The sequence below is a fragment of the Corvus cornix genome, chromosome 7 (assembly GCF_000738735.6).
Source record: "Corvus cornix cornix isolate S_Up_H32 chromosome 7, ASM73873v5, whole genome shotgun sequence".
Classification (NCBI taxonomy): domain Eukaryota; kingdom Metazoa; phylum Chordata; class Aves; order Passeriformes; family Corvidae; genus Corvus; species Corvus cornix.
This window is the reverse complement of record NC_046337.1, coordinates 21,747,944-21,771,984: the sequence shown is the minus strand read 5'-3', so window position 1 is coordinate 21,771,984 and position 24,041 is coordinate 21,747,944. Positions and strand designations below refer to the sequence as shown.

At 43.4% G+C, this 24,041-nt stretch overlaps 1 protein-coding gene across 1 annotated transcript in view; it reads left to right on the top strand.

The window, feature by feature from the left end:
• Positions 1-19,355, top strand: part of CHN1 (chimerin 1) — a 96,545-nt gene extending 77,190 nt beyond the window's left edge. Inside the window, exons 8-13 of the mRNA XM_039554891.1 lie at positions 2,561-2,645; positions 13,995-14,168; positions 14,872-14,949; positions 16,089-16,226; positions 17,226-17,331; positions 18,425-19,355. Coding sequence (XP_039410825.1) covers positions 2,561-2,645; positions 13,995-14,168; positions 14,872-14,949; positions 16,089-16,226; positions 17,226-17,331; positions 18,425-18,596 — 753 coding nt within the window. The 3' untranslated portion in view covers positions 18,597-19,355. The remainder of the gene's footprint in view (positions 1-2,560; positions 2,646-13,994; positions 14,169-14,871; positions 14,950-16,088; positions 16,227-17,225; positions 17,332-18,424) is intronic.
• The last annotated feature ends 4,686 nt before the right edge of the window (positions 19,356-24,041 follow it).

Genomic DNA, 24,041 nt, shown 5'->3' with positions numbered 1-24,041 from the left:
GGAAGAGAGTCCACCTTGTCCTTGTCATTTTTAGGTTGATGATGAGTCATGTATTCTGGGGGGCAAGCTGAGAGCCAGGGTGGTGTCAGGGGAGCTGGCTGTGGTAGAATCCAGGTTAATCATAGTTACCACACGTAAGAGAAACTGAGCTCCTAAAAAAAGTTCATAATATTAAAAATGGAGGCAAAAGGTTGGAGCGGCAGATTTGGGATGTGATAGACCCTGCAGAACAGTTTCTAGGGAGACTCAGGAGGAGATGAAAATATTCAGACCATGGTGGGGAGCAAGATCCCAAGAAGGAAAGATGTTCACTGCTAAAGCAGCCAGTTAGAGATTGGACATCTGAGGTTTAGTGTGTATCAGCATTGGGGACAGCTCTGGAGAAGCTAAGTTGGGTCTCCAGCACCTAAGGACAGCATTAGAAATGCTTCAGCAAATACCACATTTGGTGATTTGATGTTTGATGAATTGAAATCAACATCTACAGAGACACAAGGTAGGATAGTATAATTCTTTTTATTTAGAAAGAGCTAATAATGTGTCAGCATTTTAAGGAACAAAACAAAATTCCCCCTCCTTTTCAATCAGAGATACTAAAAACAAAACAACTTACAAAACTGAAAAGTATTTTGAAAAGAAATTCTTTATTGTCCAGACTTTTGAAATCTCATTTTTTGTTTCAATTTTCCTCAAGAGAATTTTTTGAGAAGTATTTTAAAGAAGTATGTTTTGGGGGGAATTTGACCCCCCCTAAAAAAAAAAGAGATGACTGAAATGATGCCTTCCTTTTTCCCTGAAGAAGTTCTGTTAGTCCTGCGGGCATTAAAGCATAGTGCTTTGCTTGAGGATATTAGAATGTTCTTATTCTGGGAAGGGAGCACTGCCAAAAACTTGGATAAAAACCACCAGGCTGAGGAAGAAAGCCAAAAGGATGTGGGTAGTGCAGGTGGGTAATGGAACAAACGGTGTGAAAAATCTCTTTGTGGTGAGAGGAAAAAAGAAAATGGAGAGTACAGGTGCTGACAGCCTTGTCATCGTTTGCTTTGTGGAAGTCAGCCAGAGCTGCAGGGAGAAGAGGCCTCGTGGAGCACATCTCACCTTCCAAAGGCGTGTGGGATGGGTGGGGATGCTGGGGGCAGGCAGGGCTGGGGCAGGCAGCCTGTGCTCACAGGCAGTCAGGGGTCTCCCTTAGCATAGATGCGCATGTGAATTACTTGGTGAGTTCAAGAGTAACTTTCCAGAGTGTCTCAGCAATCTACCTCACTGCTGCTCTGATGGTACCTCAAGCCCAGGAGGTTGCAGACCTTCGTTTAGCCAGAACAACTGTGGTCTGAATTTCAGGGTGCTGCTCTGGGTTGCCACTTGTGGGGGTCAGTGTCAGCTGAATCCAGCTGCCTCTTACATCAGTGGCATGGGGGACACTTGCCACCTCAGTCAGGCCACTTTGCCTTTCAGTGTTCATAGCCAGAGCTCTGTGCAGATGTCAGGAGCACACATTTCCACCGGCTCCTCCTCTCTTCTGCTCAGCACTGATCCGACCGGGCGCTGCACACGCGTGAGGTTACTGCCTGCTCCCACACCCGCTCAGCACCTCTGAGGGACAGAGTGACTTCAGCCTAAAGCATTTGTACTATATTTCACTGCAAATTTCATTTCTTTGTGATCATCAGCTACTGATTCTATTTTCAGCCTGTCTATTCTAAATAGCAGCTCAAAGCCTTTTACGCTGGCTAAGGAAGTAGTGATTTTTTCTGTAAAGAATCCTGTGGTTTCCTACAGCAGGAGCTTTATCAGAATAAAATCAGAAGCAGTTAATGGTGGCTGCAGGATTTGTAACAAGCATGTGAGCCAGGAATGAAAGTGGCATTGGGGTTTTTCTCTTCTTTAGCTTTGAATTTTTTCCTGGTTCAGTGGATTCTTTTTTTATTTTGGATTTTGGATTTTCAATATGTAGCATTAGTCTGAAGAAAATTAATTTCCTTTTGGAGTTATTCTAAACTGGAAAGTCTCTAGGCAGATTTACAGTATTTCTGTGTGGCACTGGTATTTTTGCCTGGCAGGACTCATTCCATGCGAGGTGAAATCTTGCAGTCCCCCACCCATTTCACACAGTGCCTTATGAACGCAAGGCCATAGCACAAGGCATTTGAAATTGAAAAGCCAACTCTTGCACAGTTGCTGCAAAAGCCTTGCCTTGTGGCCAGAATCCTGCCCAGACAGAGGGATGCCAAGAATTGGGAGAAGGGCTGTGCCTGCTTCTCTGCCTGACATGGTCTTGGAGCAGACCCCCACAGACCCAGTTCTTCTGCTCTGGATGGCTCAGGATGGAGGACTCCAGTTTTCCACAGGTCTGCAAGAGTCTTGGTTATTAAATCTGACTTAGTTCCTTTCTTCCTTTCCTGCCATGGTATAGGGAAGCTTCCAGAAACTGCACGTGGTACCTTCAAAGAAGAGGAATTCTGCACTGTTTAAATGCATTGATACTGATGTCTGTGATACTGATGCCTGTGAAATGGTTGGGTAACTTTCTGTAATTTTCCTTTCTGCTACTGTCTTCCAGGTGCACACGTTCAGGGGCCCTCACTGGTGTGAATACTGTGCCAACTTCATGTGGGGCCTCATTGCTCAGGGAGTAAAATGTGCAGGTAACAGTCATTCAGTGTTCTTTTCCTAAGTCAGTCCTCATGTTGTAACTCATGTGCAGCCTGCTCCGCCGCGGGGCCAGTCTGCTCCTTGTTCAATGGAAGGAGGAAGCATAGCCACTCTGCTGCTGATGGTTTCAGGTACCTGTTTCAGTAACTCACTGAAACAGTAACTGCAGAGCCCCCCTCAAGTGCTCACAGAGAAGAGACAATAATCATCATTAAGAGATTGTTTTTTCCCACCCTCTTGGAAGGGAGGAGAAAATAGATGCATAGTTAGCTTCATTTCTTTTATACCATTCCATGTATTGGTAGGTGTGAGAAAGTCATTGAGGATCTTGATGTGCAAGGTGGGCATCAGCAAATTTCGTGTTGTTTCTGTGAAACAGACATTCAGGTTAATTTTATATATAAACCAGCAGACTCCCAGAGTGCCATAGACCTTAAGTCATGTCTCATACTTGCAAACTGAAAGGAAAGTAAGAAAAGGGATGATGAATAAGGGGTGCCTACTGAAATGTTACATAAACATTCAGGTGCTGGTAGAAATGTATTACACACATTGGTGTCACTGCAGGCGTTTCTGGGATAAAGCCTCTCCAAAGGAAAACAGTTTGACAGTTTTATTGATAAGGTTCTTCTGAAAGGAAAGGACAGTCGGCCTTCTTTCAAAGGCAAAGAAAAGGATCAAAGTGATCAAAATAGTTTGCTGTATTTAAAAAGGGGTTTATGACATTCTAGCAAACCGCATTTATAAAAATGGTGCAAAGAGATGTTGATGTATGGAGACCTGCTTATGTTGCCCTGGAAACTGAATTTTCAAGCTAATTTAAGAAAATCTGCTCTGTCTAAAGCTTTCTGAAGTCTTGTCTCAAGCCAATAAGAAGGCTTTTTATCACAGAACTGCAAAATAATGTAAAGTCATTTCTAGCCACATAGGATTGAAATTTTTTTAAATTCTTCACCCATAATTATTTGAATGCAGTATTTTGTTGTTACCATTAGAGTCTGCACTGTCCAGGATGCATTAGAGAGTGCAGCTGTGTTTTAAGACATGATTGTGTAGAAGTGGCATTTCCTTTCTCAGTATTTTGCCTCTGCTAAGAATATAGGATTGCAGCCATGTCCTCCACTTGTGAATTAAGATTGTTAGTACTTTTTATTGCTGTTGACTTTACACAGGGTGTACAGTGCTAGGAGAGGAAGAGAAAGCTTGATTTTCGTTTTCTGATTAGTAAGTTTTTGATGACACTTGAATTAGTAAGTGTACCATCTTTATTCCTCTCTTTAGATTCCTCAGTTTGGGCATTTAGGAGAGATATCAAGTATTTTTCAGGTCAATGTTAGGTAATTTTGATCCAGAAAAACAATAAAAGTAAATGGTATGAAGGCTTGCAATGCTGCATGGCACTGTGGAATTAATATTATTGCTTTTACAAATAAACCCAAAGTGCTTATTATTTTGTACTGCCTTTTTTTTTTTTTTTAACTGAAGTAGATCTGATTTTATGGATTTATGCAGATTTTTCTAAATTGTGGGTTTCCAAAAGCTTAAAAAATCTGTTTTCTTTCCTCCTTATGAGGATGGTGGTAAGTACTGCATGTATCCTTTCTCCCCCTTGCAGTGTAAGGAACATATGTGTATTAGATGACTTCATAGGTTCAGGAACTATAATTAGGGCTTTCTGTCTTGTGTGAGGTTTCACGTCAGTGTTGGTAGCTTCCAGTAATTTCTATGATCTTATTTGTGTTTTAAAATCCCATGTTGTACGACTGTGTTTGTTGAAGTGTCGGCAAGGATTTGGGCTGGGCTGAGGCTGGCTGAGCTGCTGATGTGCAGCACCATCAGCTGAGGTGTGAGGAGGAGCTGTGTGGGGTCGGGGCTGCCCAGGGTGCTTCCCCAGGCCGGCAGCTCGGGTGGCTGCAGAGTGCCCTGTCCTGCCTGGCTCCCCTGCGGATGAGGAGCGGGAGGGTCGGGCTTTCCCAGGGGCATGGGATGCAGCCCACCTGCCTGGCTCATCCTCCCCTCACTGCAGGGCTGGCTTTGAGCCACTGGCCATCCTCAGCAATAGCTTCCCAGGGCTTCCTGAAGGGTTTTATTCTCATAATTTTCATAGAAATCAGCAGCTGGGCAGAGGAGAAGGATTCTGGGCAGAGCCCAGCGGAGGTGGAGACGGCAGGACAGGTTCAGCAGTTCCCCACTCTGCCTTGTCTGTGCCTCACCTGCAGCAGTGTCAGCCTGTTCCCACAGCTGAGGCTGTGCAAGCCAGCAAAGCCAGAAGCTGCACAGATCTGGGCATTTCAGAGAAGCATTGAAGGTGCACAGATGCAGAACCAGGGCCTGCATAGCCACTGTTAATGTGCTAGTGTAGGGGAGCTCAGGCTTGAGTGCTGTAAGTTTGGCTGAGTTTATGTGGTCTTACAGTGCTTTTTTTTTAAAAAAAAAAAAGTAATAATTTTGCTTCTGAACTGAGTCATTTTAATATGGAGACAATGAGGCATAATAAACCAGGAGCCACATGAGGCCATTGCTTTTCAGAGTGGGTTTGTACTCAAAAAAAATTACAGCTTTTAGCAGGATGCAGCCCACTTGCATTCAAGTGGGGTTCAATGCCACTCCAGGAAAATCCAGGAAATCTGTTTGGTGGTCTGTACAATTATTTTATTGAAAATACCTATGAGCAAAACTGCATGGATCATACGTCATTTTACACTTTTTAAAGCATTTGCTTTTTATAGCAGACAGTTACACATCTCAAGAGGACTCTTATTTGCTGTACAGAAGTGATAAGTTTAACAAATAGAAATGGATTACTGCATGGGCTACTCTCGACCATTTAAAATCTTACTCTCTGCAGAAGCACAAAAACATGCAAGAAGAGGAGAGTGCGACAGTCCAAGACCAGACAGCAAAGATAAATGTCACCCATTTCAGAAAGGAGGAAGAGCCAGTAGAAAAAACAGCTTATTTCTAATGGCTGATGGTTTATGCTACACAAACTAAGCCAATCCTTTAAAAAATAATAAACCAGAACTAAACATTCATAACAGTACACATGCCATAGCAACCAGCAAGGATGCCTTAGCAACTTCAACTTGATTTGTGCTTTGTTTCAGTCCAGCATGGCTGAATGTGTCCCTCTCTGCCAAAAGACAGACTTGAGTGTATTCAGGATCTTGTCAGGTGTAGTCCTGTATTATTAATCCCTGGAAGGTGGATTCTCCCTAACTTATCCTTGTTTGGGTTTTATGGTAGACAAGGAGGACCATGTCTTTTCCTTCCTTAAAGATGAGAGGTAAACATAGGCACCACATTGGACACCTGATGGATGGTTGTTGGTTGAAATAAGATGTTGGGTGTTAGCTGGACTGCAGAGGTTTGGGGATTGTTACAAACGACCAAACATGAGACGAACTTCATTGTCTTCCAAAATTAGAACTTGGGGTGGTGTCTGGGATTTGGATCCTGTAGGAAATTAATTGGTGGGCGTAGTACGTAGCCTGACTTCTGCTTAAGGTATCTAGCAAAGCAGAAATAGTTTCTTTTTCCTTAAATGTCATTCCTTCAAATTTCATCATTATTTCATCAGCTTCTTTAAAGACAGATTTGCTTCCTTAGAGTGAATCCTTGTAATTAATATCTGCCCTACTGCCTCAGAGGGTCATACTTCCAACTTTTGCATCCAAGCCACAGGCCCTTAAAATTTTTTTGAGATGAAGACACATCTGTATGCAAGGAATCTGCCTTTTCTGATGGCATGCCCCATCTCTAGCATGCTTTCCTGCAGGCTTCTGCCATAAGTAGAAATGACTGAAGAAGTATTTGAAATTATAATGCCACCACTTTGTGTAAACACTGAAGCTCAGAAGTTGTTAATGGAGACGTGAGTTTACCCAGATCAAAATTCAATGCATGAACTTAGAAAAATTTATTCTTAGTTACATTCCTCCTGTATAAAGCTCTCCCATGCTCACAGGGCTCATCCCACTGCCCAGAATGTGTTCAGAAGAGAAACTGTAACAATATTAAAAGAAAATTTGCAGATATGCACCAGGGAGTTCTTTTTTGAATGATACAAACACGTAACTAGCAGTAGCATTAAGAGAATAGTGTGTTTTCAGAGACTAGAGCATTAATGATGCTGTTTGTGTGCTGCCCAAGTGGACTGGTGGACAGGCAGATTAGTAGACTTGTCAAGCTGCCACATGTATCCAGCCCATCAGAACTCTCCAAGTCCTTCCTCTGTACCCTTTTGCTTGTGTGTCTTAATGAATAAGCAGTTGAATCAGAAGATTTTTTTTGGAACAGGCTGGTTACAAAGCATTAATTAGCTTATCTTGAAGATCATTTTTTATATATCTATTTCACTGGATGCTTTTGATGGTATTCTGGGCTGCTCCTAGGAACACCAGGCAGCATGACCCTCTGAGGCTGTACGTGAAGCAGCATTTCTGCTCCTGTCACAGTTTTGCTCCAGACTATCTCAGCCTGCTACCCACGTAGTGCTTCCTATCTTCTGCATTCCTTGGAGCAGGTAACTTCTCTGAAGAACTGATAGAAATTAAGTTGCAGTTGAACTATCAGTGTGCAGAGAGCCAGCTGCCACTGGCAGAGCCCAAGCAGTATCGCTGCCAGCCCTGACCACAGTAAGCCCTGGGAATTCATTTTCAAAAAAGCTGAAGTACAGTCTCAAAGCAGGATTGTTTTGTGAATTGCTGCTTAAGTATTTAATTTCCCCATGTCATCTGTTTCCTTCTCCAGCAATTGAAAGATGTACAGCTGCCCCGTTTCCTTTGCTATTTGTTTTGCCTTGCTATGAAATCCTTTGTGTTGGACAGCCCTGTGTTGCTCCATTGGTGTGTAAGGATGAAGGCGAGCACAAAGGAGCCTGTCCATCCTCAGGCATTAATTGTGCAGGCAGAGTGCTCACACTTTCCATGCCTGGAAAAACAGCTGATGCTCTTGTGACTAAAGTCAGCAAAGGAAAAGGCAAGGTGTTCTCATCACATTGCCCACTCTCAAGGTATTTTGCATGTCTCAGTCATGGAAAGCTTCCCTTCTGCCCACGCCTGTGCCTTAAAAACACATCCAAGCTCCTTCTGAGATGAGCACCCAGATTCTGGTGGTTGCGCAATGTAGGGCACAGACGGTCAGCCCGGTATAGATCCAAAGAGCAAAGCCAAGCTACAGAGGTCAGGGCTGTGGGAAGGGGACTGGACAACAGCCCCTGCCCAGTGCAGCAGGTGCTGTGCTGTTGGAGATGTGTGCTGCCTGACAAGCTGTTCCACCAGCTCGGGATCTGGTGGTGTTCCCGTGAGGAATGAGCTCCAGAATTTTGAAATGCTAATCAGTCAGCAGAGCCTTGCTTCAGAGCCGTTCCCATGGGGAAGCTATTCTGGAGCTATATATTCTTGAAACTCTAAGTCCTAAAAGCAGCTTTATCTCCAAGCCCACACAGACCTGGAAGCCTTGAGCAAGCCAATGGCCCAGCCAGGGAGCTGTGGAGGAGGTAGGCAGGTATCATGGCAGAAAGCCAGGGAAGTTCTTGAACAGACTTGGTCTAATCTTTCAAAACTTCCATAAAATTGAACCATTCTCACTAAGCGTTTTGGAGGCACAAATGTAAGTATTCTTTTGATTTGAGATGAGGGAATATTGGCTGGTTTGATGGGCTGTTTTTTTCATCAGCCCTAATTTTTCTGTAGCATTAGGTAATTTTGTTGCCAAGTAACTAGCTACCCTCTAGAAATTCCTTTCTTAAAGTAATGTATCCTGTAGTGCATGATACAGTGGTGCAGATGAAAGCAGGTTTCAGGGAGCATAGTCACATATTTGGAAGCAATTTTTGCCATGGCGCTGCTTAGTGAAGTGGCTTAAGACTCTGGTGGGACCAAGGTTGCTTCCAGATGTGCATTGCACATGAACACATAGCACATATTTGAGACGCTCTGGTGGCTCCAGTGTGACCACCCAAGTTGCAAGCTGAGGAGGAGGAAGAGGGCAGACATTCGCAGCACCCCGCTGGATTGTGCTCGGAAACACAGCGTGCAGCACGTGGGGCCCCTGGGGCTGGTCCCCTCACTTGCCTGTTGGAACACGCTGCATCCCACGAAACAGAAAACATTGCTCCCTCTGCTACAGAAAGAGCATTTAAATTTTTAAAGAAAAGCTACGAGCTCATGAGTGATGTATGAGAGCAAGTTCCTTTCTAACCTATTCACCCTTGCAGAAGGAACTATGCCAGTACTTGGTGCTTATGTAGAGGCCATTGTCTTCCTGTGTCAGCTCAGGTGTGAGGGTGTTGCCCTGTCTGGCCGGTGCTGCAATGGACCAGCCCAAGGCAACGCTCGGTGCCAGCACTCCAGCTCCACGCTTCCCATCGTCCTGCACTTACCACAAACCTCCCAAGAGTCCTTCAAGACTTCAGATAATGTAAATGTACCCTTTAGCTCTTAAAGCTGCTCTTCAGAGTGATAGAATGCATCAATTTTGGGGGGCATAATTTGGACATATAGAGTGATGTATGTAGCGCATGGTATCGTTCCGATGGAGCATGATCAGCAGCCATGTTTGCCAGTAAATCATAAACCAAAGGAAATCTAAAACTGACTGAAGTCAAATCAACAGTATAACAAAAAGTGACAACTAAGTATATTTTAGTCTCTGCAAATATTTATGTGTGCTCATGGGGCAGTAGTAACATACATATATCTTTTGGCTCTGCTCATGCATTTAATATGAACATGTTATTTGTTCTTTTAGCCCAGTGGACTAACATCAGTATTAGCTGTTTCTATAACATTGCCAAACCTTCTTCTAGGCATCATAGGAAATTATTGTCAGACGGATTTTAAATTGAATACTTCTCATAGAAGTAATGTCACAGCCCATCTGAACTCCTAGATCAATATGCTGTTAAAGCCAGGGCAGCTTATCACAGACTTTCAAACCTGTCATCTAAAATTACTTTCTGCCCACCCTCCTTAAATTTCCAAACTTCCTATAAACTCTTGAATTTATGGCTGCATTGTTTTTGGTCCATGTGGTATATTTGAAAGGTGGCCACGGTTTGATAGCGCTGTAAAAGGAATAGTAAGAGTGACTTACAGTTCTGCTTCAGAGAAATCATCTCTATAAGGTGAAACTGATTAACTGCAGTCAGCAGAAGTTTTACTATTGACCTGCAAGAGCTCATGACTGGATTTTTTACATCTGTCCTATATTATTATAGGATTTTTCAGCAGATACAAAGCTTTAGGGGGATTTCTCTGAAGCTCCTCACCAGCCAGCAAGTAAGTGCTGATGAATTTCTGTAAGAAATAGATAAAGCTCCTGGTTACTTTAGATCCAGAGTAAAGCTGCTATTCTGGATTTATTTTGACATAATGAAAAGTAAATAGACCCTCAGTTTGAAATGAAAGTAAATCTCTTGGTCTTAATGAATTCAGCCAAATTATGAAGCTCATGTGCAAACAAGGCCAGCAGTCCTGAGACTTCACTCTGCGGCAGCATGCAGGGAGATTCAGGACTTGGCTTTCCTCTTCTTTCCTACTTGATTCTAAAATAATGGCTTTTGAAGCTTTCAAAGCATCTGCAATGAGAACAAAGGGCTTTTTTTAAAATTTATTTTATAGTATTCAGTTAGCAGTATAATTCCTGTCCTTTAGTACTAACAGGTAAGTTGAGTATAGTTAAGTACAAAACCGGCACATTCCCAGTGCTCTGTGGAGAGGAGGACTGATCTCCTGCCATGGTGCTTCTTACCTTGCTGGAGTTAGTGAGACATCATCCTTCGTTACCAACTGAACCAGAGATGAGTGACTGAGACATGGATGGTCTGCCTTTTATGAAGGGTTAGAGGGTCAGCTGGGGTTAGAAGCCTGCTTGGTTCAGGAAGCACAGCAATGATGAGTTTCAGGTTCTTGATTGGAAAAAAGTACCATTTTCTGATGCAAATTCACGGAAATCACCTTGATATACTTACTGATATGAAATTGCTAAAGTGAGGTGATTTTCTGTGCTTACACAAGAGGCAAGAAGCCTTAGTTATTAGAAGGACACCACACAGCCCAGTAGTACTGAACATAAGGCTCACACATTTTCTAAACATGAAATACCTGAAGTATTTCAAGGTTTTAAGTGTTTCTCAGGAGTGTTGATAAGCCCTTAAGCAGTGGGTTGGTACATAAAATCTAATCAAATGCAAAGGAAGAACAAAAGAGAGAGGAGAAAATTTGACTTCTGCATTTGTAATTATTATTCTGGGATTAATGAGGTCAGATTCAAAGCCCATCCAACTCTATGGGATTAGCAATAACACAATTACTGTCAGAAGCAAGGTTTTCACAATGAAAACATCTCTAAGTTGAGATTTTAATGAATTGAAACTTTTTTGTGTATAAATACAATTAAGATGACCTCAGTCAAGGCAATAATTGGTTTAAGTCAAGTGTAAGATACTTGGGAGTATGGGGTTTTTTCCTATTTTTTGTGTATTTTATTCTTAATGACCCTTGGGTTTCCAGAAACATAACTCTGAGCTATGTTGCTGTCTGTGTGAAGCAGCTAATCTGCACTCACAGAATCCTTCATGAGTTCTCCTGAGTAAGGTGCTGCCATTCCAGTCTTGTAGACATCATTTTTGATAGATATTTCTTGCTTGTTGGAAGAGGTGCTTCTTGAGGCAGTTTTAGTAATTGTATGTACAATAATCTTACTAGCTTTTGTAAATACTATTATTGCAATGTTATGGTTTATTCCTAAATAAAGGAAGTCAAGACTTAAGATTTCCTCTGTGGTCTCAATTTGCTTCCCTTGTGTGTGTTAAGATGTTGCCTCTAGTTATTTGACTATTTATTATTTTTACTCCACAATTTTCTTTATTTTGATAGCAGCCTGCTTTAATAGCACCCATTCAGTATTTTGTCTTCTTGTTTTTAAAAGTGCTGGTCTTACTAACAACACACCATTCAAACCTTACACCAAAGAAGAGTAATTTTACCTCTGCATTTCCGCAAACATGTATTGATTGGTTTCTACAAGGCCCGGAGGAGGCAAGAACAGCTTCTCCTTGCCATGTTACAGCTGAAGCAGTGACTCTCTAAAGGGCTCAGGTCACATGTTTCAGTGAATGTGGGTTCCCTATTTAAAGCACAGAGAGACCTGCTTTTTCAAAGTTCAGGCAAAGTATGGCACAGGACACAGATATTCAGAGCATAGGAGGAGCTCCCCTTGCCTGTGCTGGCTGGCGAGCTCAGAGTTTCTTTGTTCTGTGCCCAAAAACTACAGGTAGGGAGATGCTGGGCATGTGGTCACTTTGGGGTCACTTTGGGGTCTTGGAGCGCTTGACTAAAAGTGGGATTGAAATAAGTGCTCGGGTGAAAGCAAGGCTGTCACTGCTCCCTCTCTGTCAGGAGCAAGATGCCTTTGCAAACACTGAAGAACCTGGGTGACCAAACCCCACTTCCCCACAGGGGAGGGGCAGCAGTGGGGTCTGTGCCTGCCCGGGGTCCTGCACAGCCAGCTGTGACCAGGCAGCTGCTGGGGAGAGCCCAGGAGGGCTGGGGGCAAAGCAGCCCCCAGGACCCTCGGGGGCAGCGTGTCTTTGCACCATTTTGGGTTGTGTGGCTTTGCCCACAGTGGGGTTCACAGCACAGAATCACATCCAGGAGAGAAACTCAGCATCTGCAGCTCCCTGCCCGTGCATTCCCCACCTCTTGTGAGGAAGGGAGGTCACTCCTGCACAGAAATACCTCTAGAGAATTCCAATCAGCCATTTCATCTGGATCAGGATCTGTGCAAGTTTTGATTGATTGAAGGTGACATGCCAAACTTTAATTGCTACCAGAGGATCCTAAGTGACAATTCTGGTTGCTTTATAGGCCTTTTAAGTAAACAAAGTGCTTTTAGCAGCAGGCTGCAGCTGACTTAGTGAAAATGAAACTTAGCCGTGAATTCTGGTGTTTACTGTTTTGGAATTATCTAAGTCAAATAACTTGGAGCTTTAATGAAAGTACAAGTATTGGCAAAATCAGCAGGAACAAAATACAAAGGGATTCTCAGTAGATAGATTCCCAGTCCTGCAGTGAGAGAAGAAAGTACAGGTTTTCATCAAGGCATTGATCCTTCAAGCTCCTACATCCCTTAATCCTGTGACAGTCTAGGGCTCTCTGGATGGCAGTGCAGGAAGGTGCAGAAATGCTTGCAGAACAGGAGTCCCTGGGTGTACCAAGTGCACATCAGAGCGTGGCAGCTGCCCTCACTGTGATGTGGTGCTGTCCTTGCTGGGTCCAGCTGTTTCCTGACAAGCACCTGGGAGTCTGCATGGCAGAACAGGAGAGATGGCACCGAAAGCAGAGTCATGGGCTCAGCGCCAGAGCTCTGCTGCCTTATGGTGCTGATCACAGTGTCAGCTTAGCTTGAAGGGTGCTGTATTGCCCTTCCCATCTCTGTATAAATGGTGGTTTCACAGATTTTTCCTTCCCAAACCCTGAATGTTATGTTCTTAGTGGTTTTAAGGCAGAACTGATTTCAATTAAGTTTCACTTAAACTAAATCTTGTTCTCTGTTTTTACAATAAAGCTGTGGAATTGTTTGATTTTGTTTAAAAAAATACAATCTTTTCCTAAGTAATTTTAGAGTAAAAAGAATCCTTTTGATGCCCTACAACACTATGACAGAAACACTCTGTGAAATAGCATCAAAATGCCTGTCACTTTGACTTAGCAAAGTCTTTTGCCAGCTGCTTGGTAGCAAGAAATCACCAGCCAGCTTGGTGACCATGTCTGTTTCTGAGCTCCCCTCCAGGCAGGGCAGGGCTGCCACACCTGCCCAGAGCTTAGAGGTCCCCATGGTGGCTCAGTTTGGCACTGCCTTGCCAGCTCACTGCAGAGGGCTCGTAGGCTGCTTGTAACCCAGTCCCTACCTTTATCTCCCCTAGGGAAATATCTAAAGTGCCATATCCAGGACTACACTGAAGATGGTGGTGTTAGGAAATCCCCAATAACTTGGCAGGAAAGTCTACATTGTGACAGCAGTGTATGTAGTAGTGTGAACATAATTGGAACTCTGGGAACATAATTGACTCTTAGCTCCTGATTCAAAAAACATATGGAAAGCTTGTCACTCCATGTTAGACCTTCTAGAAACAGCAGAAATGTCTTGGGTAGGAAATCCTTCTGACTTCAGGGCTGTCCCTACCTCAGGTATTTGATGGTTAAGGGCCCTCAAGAGAAGGAGCAGTTGTGAGCTGAGGTCAGATCCTGCTGGAGCCATTTGTACTCCACAGCACTGACCTCAGGATACATTTTCAGCAAACACCAGCCTAATTGTGTTTTCATTTTTTCCCTCAGATTGTGGTTTAAATGTGCACAAGCAATGTTCCAAGATGGTCCCAAATGACTGCAAGCCAGACCTGAAGCATGTCAAAAAAGTGTACAGCTGTGACCTTACCACGCTCGTAAAAGCACACTTCACCAAGAGACCAATGGTAGTAGATATGTGCATTAGGGAAATTGAATCTAGAGGTAAGGCATCATTAATGGACTTTTTGTTGCTTTACTGATAATCCATTTAGATTGATCTGGGTCATCTGGGTTTCTGTTGAATGTATGGTTGCTCAGAACAGATTTGCACAAGACATTTTATGACTGCCAATTACCCTGCACAGCTAGTATTTTACTTTGCATTATTTCATGGTTCATGCCATTTATAATTTTTATAGATTCTGCTAGAAATTGCTTAATGGGCAGTTACTGGTTTGTAGTTACATATTAGTGCCTATCTTTCAATAATATATTTATTTTAAAAATTAAGTGAATGTGGCAAAACAAATGGGGTTAATACTAATGTGTTCACTTTTGCTAGTTCCCCTAGCCCACACTGAGTATCCTTTTCTAGAATTAGGGTATTTGTTTTCATTCTGAAATACTGACTGATCATCAAGTATGTTAATCTGAGTTATTTTTAAATGAGTTGTAATTGGTTTAATATGTTTTTTCAGCTCATTGCATAAATACAGTTCAGTGCTGATAGTACAAGGCATCTGCTGCAATGGTCAGGGTTAAAAACCCAGGATAAGGTTTCATTCTGGAAGAAAAACCTGATAAGGCTTTTAAAGCATGTCTGCTTTTTCTGCCTTAAATTAAAAACTTGCCAAGGGAAGAACCAGGTGGAAGGCAACTGTAAAAATAAGGACTAATTTTAATCTTGTTAAAATGTTCATTGCAGGTCTTAATTCTGAGGGACTGTACAGAGTCTCAGGATTTAGCGATCTTATCGAAGATGTCAAAATGGCATTTGACAGAGGTACAGTCTTTCCTGCATGCTGGAACTTGGTGCTGATGTATTAAATATACACAGTTTTTCTGCAGAGCTTCTGTCTCACGCTCCACTGCACCAGTGGTCTGAAGGAGTCCGACGGCTGTGCTGGCAGGAGGGGAGACTCCCCATCAGAAAAGCATATCAGCTTCACTTTGGCCTTTATTACAAAAATCTACTTTTCTCCTTCCATCAGTATCTGTGCTCCAGTAACCATGTGTGTAGGAAAGGACAAAGCTTTCTGAACTACTGCCCTAGTTTGCAAGTCAAACTACGCTCGGAGGGGTGGGGGAGGGAGAGAGGGTAAGTGGTGAAGTGCCTTAAGAAGGCTGTGCAACTTAAATCCATCTTTCTGGATGAAAGCTCCAAAATAATAAGATGAATGCACTAGTGCAAACAAAGTTTGAATTATTACAGACTAAAAGAAGGTCACTGAGAACAAACTCTTCTCTCTGAGAAGAGACAGTGGGAAAATTAAAGGCTTTCCAGCTGCAGTTCCTCTATCCCAGTAGAAATCAAGGCCAGAATCTGTGCTGGAAACTCTCTTTCCTGTTTGTCCGGAGGACTGGACCTGTTCAGACAACATCTGCAGTGTTAGCAGGGTGGGGATGTGCTGGAGAAGCCAAGTTCTGGATCTGTGTCCACTCCAGTTCAGAGTAGGTACTATGTTGTAGTTAAATGGTGAACACATGTTTTTCCTATAAAATAGAGGGGCTGTGGACAAAGCTGGTTTTTCTGCCTTTTCCTTTTTTCCCAGACTCCCTGATTTCTCATTCAGTGCTGATGAATGTGTTGTTTTGCAATCCAGTGTGTTCAGAAATAACTGAATGTCCACACATTAATACAAGACAGATACTGCTAGGTGAGGCAGGCAGGTTTTAAAAAAACCCCAAACTGTGTTTTTTAGTAATTATTTGAAAGAAAGGATATGTATAAAATGCTTGAGGTTTTCACCCTGAAACCTTGAATGTCACAGTCCAGTAACTCTGTTTTACTTACAAAAGCCAAAATCTGTAGCTGTTTCCTTTTCAATAATGTTTGCTTAAGCAAGTTATTATTTTTCTTTTGAATGCTGCTTTACATCTGTTTACATTTCCAAGGCTTTAATGTCAGTGCCTTCTCCACAGATGGGGAAAAAGCTGATATTTCTGTGAATATGTATGAAGATATCAATATTATCACTGGTGCACTTAAACTGTACTTCAGGGATTTGCCAATTCCACTCATCACGTATGATGCCTACCCAAAGTTTATAGAGTCTGCAAGTAAGTATAACGTATTTTTCATCTGCTTTTCATTCTTAGCCTTTTCTTCTTCTTTTTGTGCAGGACTGTCCTATTCATTTTACAGCTGTCCCATCAGCTCTTACCCTGCATGCCCATTTTAGTAAGGATTGCAGGACTAAACATGCAGTGCACATTATGCCCTGACCGTGTGATGCTACGTGAGCATGGTCACATTTTCCTTTGCCTTTGTCACCAGGAATGTTTTCTACTCATCTCACATTATGGATTGCATCACTTGTGTGTCTTGCATGAGTCCTGGGTACTTGACAGTGATATTTAAAGTGTGCTGGGTTTATGTTGCCAGAAAGAAGGTGATTTATGGAAATGTTTAGAAATAAGATGTTGTTTGTTTCTGGAATTGTCCATTTTGAGTGTTTTCATAAGCTGATAACCACTCAACATCCTAAGGCCACCTTTGGGGCTGGCCTTGCACGAAGAGGGTCTACAAGCACGACAGTAAGCCCAGCTGGAACATCTCTCCCAAACATCCTGGCTGCCTGAAGCATCTCTGTGATGTGTTCACACCAGCCACACCTGGAAAGGTGTGAGGTAGCTGTGGGTAGAAAACAAGGACTGCATGCTGGCCTTACAACTCCTCTGGAGAAGGCTTTTTCCAAGTCATATGGAGACAGCCAAAGGCACTGATGGCAAAGTTCCCAGTACCTTCTGCTCTCCCAGAGTTGCACCTGTAGGTTATTTTTGTAAAACTAGTCCAGTCAGCAAGGATTGCCAGAGGAATTGTTTCAGTAGGCTGCAGGGAATCTTTCAGTGGAGTGCAGTTTGCTTTGGGGAGTCTTCTTTGTCCAAAACCAGTCACGTCCTTATGCTGCTCTGAGCAGCTCTTTGGACAGACAGATCCTCCATGAGCAATCCAGCAGAGCTGTGAGACCCCACCTCCTGTGCAGGCCACCAGTTGTTGCCTTTCTGTGTGTGAGTTCTGGCTGTCCGTGTGGCGACAGTTGAACATCTGTGTTTCAGAAACCACGGATCCGGATGAACAGCTGGAAATTCTCCACGAGGCGCTGAAGCTGCTGCCACCTGCACACTGTGAAACATTACGGTATCTCATGGCACATCTGAAGAGGTGGGTGGAATAGCTGCAAAGAACTCTCAGCCACACTCATTTTTAGCAAAAGTCCATGTTAGCACCTCCAGAGAAGTCTGGTCAAGGCCCACCAAATCTCGAGAGGGACTGTGGCAGGAGCGGTAGTGTGCACAACAGCAAATACTCAGACACTGGATTATTCCTTGCAAAGCAAAACCAAGGTGGCATGATAGGGTGGCCATTTTAGTTTCTCAAGTAACATAAGTTTACTGTCAATATGTAAGAATCATTCCCTTTCCTTAGAAAAAATATTTTAAGCTCTCTTCTGCCTTTTTTCATTTTGTAGTTCTTCTACAAGGAGGACTGCATTGACTGCTGAGTGCCTCAGGCAGAGTTCAGCTACAGTTTCTGCCTGATTTGTCCCTTTATTTCAGTGACATTTCTAGTGGGTGTTTTAAAATGGACAAAGGGATGAGAGACATTGGAACAAAAAATTCCACCTTACAGCTCGTGAAGTGTGAAGTGAATTTTCCCTCACCCTGTTCAAGATTAGCTGTTGGTGCTCTACCTAGCAAGTTGCTTTTGCACATTGTATTTCTGGTATAGGTGAATGATAAGGTAGAAGGGTGACAAAATTCACTATTTTTAAACTTCTGTTTAATACTTTTACTAGAAGGAGCTGTGCTGTTCAACAGGCCGTTGTCTTACTGCTGAATTCAGGTAATCAGACACAGCTCCTTTATTTGGAATATTTACAGACTGGAGACGCAGCAGCTTGGTAACATCAGTCTGACCTGTTTTCAAATAAAAATTAAGGCAGAAAGGGAGAAGTGGAAGAAAAATCTTGAGTTCATAGTTTTTGTATATCAAAGGACTTGTTCATGCAGTGCAAGTGAGCACAGTCTGTGTGCTCTGAGGAGGACAGAGACACTGACTCACCACAAACCCACACAGCATTTGCTTTCACTTGCTCCCAAGTGTTTCACCTGACACTCCCATGTGTCACCTGCTGGAAACAGTGGCCTCTCCTTGGGAAAGGAACACGTTTCTGTCCATTTTCCCTAATTTTCAAGCATACACGGGCATGGTTTGGCACAGAAGAAATGTGAGAATCACTGGGGTTTCTTTACAGAGTAACACTCCATGAAAAGGAAAACCTGATGAGTGCAGAGAACCTGGGCATAGTTTTTGGACCAACTCTTATGAGAGCGCCGGAGCTGGACGCGATGGCTGCACTGAACGACATCCGCTATCAGAGACTTGTGGTGGAGATGCTTATAAAAAATGAAGACATTTTATTTTGAATATTTTGGGGGTTTTGTAATAAAAAAGGAAGCAACAGTGTTCTATGGATGAAGGAATATTTTGAAGTAATTTAATGGCTCTTGTCACTGAATTCCATATTTGCTAGAGCTTTTGATGTATTCAGGATAAAAATGAAGGAACTCTTTGTCGTTTCTGTAGTGCCATTCAGCTGATGTTGAAAAAGGTTAACACATACTTTCCAGTACTAGTAATCCTGGGTGTTTATCATGTCAAAAAAAAAAAAAAACAAAAAGCCTAAAGCTATTGCATGATTTGCTCCCTGTTCTCCCTGTTCTGGTGAGACTCATTCCATGAAGAAAACAACTGAACTGGTGCAGCATCTTTGTTCTGGATAGTTTGTGATTGTAATTCAGCATGTTTCTCCGTGTAAACTTGTTGTGAATTTGCTTTTTTGTTCTATGTAATTGGTTTCTGATACTAAAAAGAAGGCAGACTTATGTGAAATGGAGCCTCTGGCCATTTATTGACGTTTCATATTATTCTCTTCCACTTTTGGGGCTGATTTCTTCTTGGGTTTCTTTCCATTTTTTCATCATATAGTAATTTGTTTTTAACAGAAACAAAATTGTACTTTAAATGTTACTTTAAGTAATTCTCCATGATGTTTATGGTGGTTGCAGTGAAATCTGCAATACTGAACAGTGTTCCTTTATTATTATTGCTATTTCAATTGTAATTTTGTATTTTTATCTGGCATGCATATATTAATTTATTAAATTTTGCTTTTAGAACTCTAACATTAAGCTCTTTATTTTTACATATGGAACTTATTTCAAAAATACTGTTTGTTTTGTTTCTTACACTGGCACTTTAACGCTGAACAACCTCTGACTTAAAGAAGTGAGTTCGTTTTACCAGTTTTGACAAGACCATTCTGATCTAAATATTTTGGGTCCTGACACTTTGCTAAGGTTCCCCCAAATTTCTGTCTACTTTGAAAATTCCTTTCTTCCTTGTCCAAGATGCCTTTCAAGAAGGCTTCAGAACTCTTAAATAAACCAAGAAAAGTGTTGTCAAGCTGTCTACTACTTCATAAAATATATCTATTGTTATAGTGGCCTGTATGTGAACTGGAATGGCAGTCGACAGTCACACAACTGTAGCTGCCCAGAGTAGGTGGATACACCACCGACTTTCAAATGCAGACACATCCCAGACCATTTGCTTTGCACTTCAAACGTTCAGCTCTGGTGCAAGCACTTTGGTCTGCCCTGCAAACACCACCTGGAGCAGGAGGAGAACAAGGAGGAATAATCCCCTAGTGATCACAACCAGCTGTGCTCACTCCTGTCAGCAATAAGGTGCCTCCCTGCATCCCACCCTGCCTTGCCTGTCTGGCTAGGAGAGGAGAGGTGAGAAGGTGGTTCTTCTGCAGCTCTCCTGAACTGGGGACTGAGGGGTCCCACGAAGGAAAGGGTGAAGCTGGGGATGCACACTGGTAAGCGTGTGGGAGTGGTGCTCTGGGCTGGGGGGGGCAGAATGGGGGAAGTTTTGAGAGAATCTGAAGTATGGTTTGGTTTGAGGTTTTTTTCAATCATCTGTAGTACTAGAAGTGGCTTCCTGTTATAACTCCTGTACTAATTAGTGCCCATTGTCACTTTATTTATGGCAATGAACTGCCACAGATGGAAAGCTCTATGTCTCCAACCATAGCCTTGCCTCCCCCCAGCCCAAAAGGAGTGGCCCATGTGCTGCTCAGTCACAGCTGCCGTGCGCTCCAGCAGCCGCACGCGTTCACCATTACCTTGCTCCAAGCTGACTCCTAAACGTGCTGTATCTCCTGCCGCTGCCCTGACACTTTGTGCTGCGTTTCCTCACTCGGCCCCGTGTTTTGGATGGCTCCTCGGGCCATCCCTCACTCCTGCCCTCCCTTCGGGCTCCCTTGCTGTGGCTGGCCCTCGGCAGTGTGCTGTCGCTGCGCTCAGCTCTCAGCCCCTTGCCGTGGCAGCACTCAAGTGCCCCCGGCTCTGTGGCCAGGAGAAGGGATGTTTTTTCCAGGTAGCGCTGCTGGGGTGTTTGAGTGCCCGTTCCGTGCTTGTCCTGGCAGCCGGTGCCGTCACAGCGGCTGTGGCAGCAGCCTCCTCTTGCCAAAGCGCTCAGCGGGAGTGACACAGGGCCGGGCTGTGGCGGTGGCACCCCGTGTCCTTCGGCAGCCTTGGGGAGCCAGAGGAGCCCTCGGCTTACCTGAGCAAAAGGCATCTGTTGTTCCCCAGCGCTGTGCAAGTAAACGTGAGTCGGGAAGCTGTAGTTCCCCCTTCTAAAGCCTACAGCAGGAAGGACGTAGTAAATAGCAGTAATTAGGATAATTACATCTTCTTCCGGTGTGAAATATCCCGCTTCTCCGTCTCGGTGCAATAGCAGGCGGATGCTGCTGACACAGCTGCTCCCCTTGCTTTGCTATAGGTGCTTTCAGCTGCATTTGGAAGCAGTGGTGGCCACTGAGAAGTGGATCAGAGAGAGAAGACCGCCAAAAATAGCAATCCTAGATTTGCTCTGGGGATGGTCAATGCACACAGGGCAAACAAGGTTTGTTAGCTACTAGTGAGCATCAGCCTCCTGCTGGAGATGCCCCCTCTCAAGCAGAGTTTAACAAGTGATTGTAGTAATGAAAGTTTCTGCAGGAAACGAGAAAAACCTAAATGGGGGCCGGCTGCTGAAAGAAAACCAAACAAAAACCCCAAACATACACACATACAAAACCCCAAAACCAGAGCAAGCAAAGGCTCTACAACCCCCCACACCCAAAAGTAAATAAAACCACCCCCCAAAAAGCCATGTCGAGAAACGCAGCTTTTCCTGACGCCCACTGCCCCAGTGAGCAGTGACAGCAGCTGCAGGCACAGGAGCTCGGGGTCAGGCAGCCCGGCCCTGCGGGCATTCACACACTCTGTTCTCCCCAAGTCTCCCATTCTGACGGGCTGTGAAGGAAATTGCATGCCAAGGGATGATTCAGCTTCAGAACGTGTTTAACACCAGATAATACCGATATGCAACTAATTAAGGCTGACACTGTCTGCTAGCCACCCTGCTCAGCCTACAGGGAGCAGAGCTGCCCCTACAGAGTGCATATCTCTTGGATTCAAGTGTGTGGGTCCCGTGTAGCATTAGGGTCAGGAATGCGGGATGGAGGCCCCTAACAGTCGATGAAGTGCTTTCTTGACTTGGAATCCCAGGAATCTGTATGCAGTGACTTTTCTTTATTCTCTCTAATTGCAATTTTTTATTAAGCGTGTAGGCAAAAGCCTCCATTTTAATCTTGCTTTTGTTACTATTGTAATGAAATGCTTATCTTTCCTGAGTGGTAATCATTAAAACAGGTAGTGCAGAAAAAATGTCTTTGGAGTGGATTTGATACTTCTTTTTGCTAATCAGGAAGATGTTTTGCATAGGCATACAAGCAATTGCATGATTTAAGTTTAATTTATTCAATTTTTAAATTAAACATGGAAAGTGGGTATTTTTAATATTTGTATTAAGTGACAATAGAATAAATAATCTAGGCCTATGAAAAGCAAGGGCTATAACCAAGTTGATTTCTTCTCTGAAGGAATTGATTTCCATGAGGAATAAGTGTTGTCTGTAGTTCAGTTGATCTTGTCTCCAGTGCTGTGGGGTACACGTGGACAGCACGGCAGAGACACTGGCAACACCTTATCAAAGGGCAGCTGGACATACAAAAGGATAGGAAAAAAGGGATTAAACTGCAGCTCCCCACTGGAGGGATGTGTGGGCATCCCCATTTCAGGCTGCAGAGCTCAGGGAAAACACTGTGCTGAGGCCGTAGGCAGGAAACCTCTGGTGAGGCTTTAGGAGAGCTCTGTCATGAGGGAAGCAAGCTGCCTTCTGAAAAAAGAACACAAGCTCATGTCAGGTTAGCTGACAGGATGGAAAAACCTGTTATTTATGATTTGATGCAATAACAAACTTTTCTGGTCCTTCCCCCTCCAATGGCAAAGGAAGGAAAAAAGGCTTCTAAAAGGCATATATGATATACTCACTTTGTTCCTGACCTGATTTTTGCATGCTGGTGAATGTTCTGCGATGTTTTTATTATAGCTATAATTATATTGCAATAGGGGAGAAAAACATCTAGTGAACCTAGCAATCATGGGTTTCTTTTTTAGTCGTGCAAAATTACTGCTTAGCAACTACACCTCAGCCCTAGAAAGCTTATGTAATGCACGAGGAGGAGGGCCAGGACATCCGTCCTGGATCAAAGGGATTGCTGAGAAACCATGTAAGGCAAGAAGAGAGCCTTGTGCTCTGGCCACGTGCTGGCAGGACTGCAAGCAAGGGGCAGGGGCCCGGTGCCTGGCCGTGGGGTGTGAGGACCTGGGCTGGGGCTGCCACTGCTCCTCCAGCAAACTTCCCCAGGGTGCCCTCCCTGCAGCATGGGACTGGTTGGTACCCTGAGCTCTGCCTCCAGCTGAATCCCAGGCTGATGTACTGAGAGGAGGAAGTTTTACCTGTGCATTGAGGGGTCCAGCTCTTCTTCAGTTTTTCAGCACATTCTTCCTGTGCCTCGGTCATGGACATTGGAGTTATGCTCTTCACCAGAGCCCTTGCATAATCTGATCATTTCTTCATGCTGGCCTGATTGTGTCTCTCCATGATCTGGCCCACACCACAGGGATACTCTTCTTGATGCCTCCTTCTATATCTCAGTTTGGACAGTGTGATTCAGTGATTGTCTAATATCTGTTGCTGATTTCATGGTCAGAGCAACATTTTACTTTGATCTCCCCCAAGAGTGATGTCAGTAAGCTGCTCAAGGAACTTGTTTAAGAGCTTTTAGTTAGATGTCCTTTTCTATTTCTCATGTATTTTGTCTCAAGGACATGTATAGCTCCTTACATCACTCAGGTGTTTATCAGTACTCTGCCTTGGTCAATTGAAGCAAATGGCTCATAGGCCTCTGGGAGCCTCAGATTAATGTATTTCCTGAGGCAATTAGGCATTATTTTGAAATACATATTTGGCAGCCAACCAGGATTTATTTTCAAGCATTATGTTGCCTGTAATTTTTCTTTCTTGCTATCAAGCCTAAAGATTGAATGCTAAGCATTTTCTCTTTGCCTCTTATTTTTCTATGTCTCATTACTAACTGCATCACTAATGCAAATAGGATTGTACAAACTATTAAAATTACTCATTTTGTAGAATAATATTCATAAGGTAGTGTATCCTAAAGCTTGCTTGAAGGATCACTCACTAAACTCAAAAGAATTTAGCACGATGCTGTTGCTCACTGCTCATCTCCAACACCTACTCTGCTCTCAAAAAAGGGAAGGGGAGAGATTTCTATAATTTGTTATCTGTTATTTTATCCCCTTTCATGTTTTCCAGCATCATGATGCTGGACATATGTTTTTTATACCACGTAGTAACTCTTCTATGACACCTTCCAGTAAACTACTGGAATT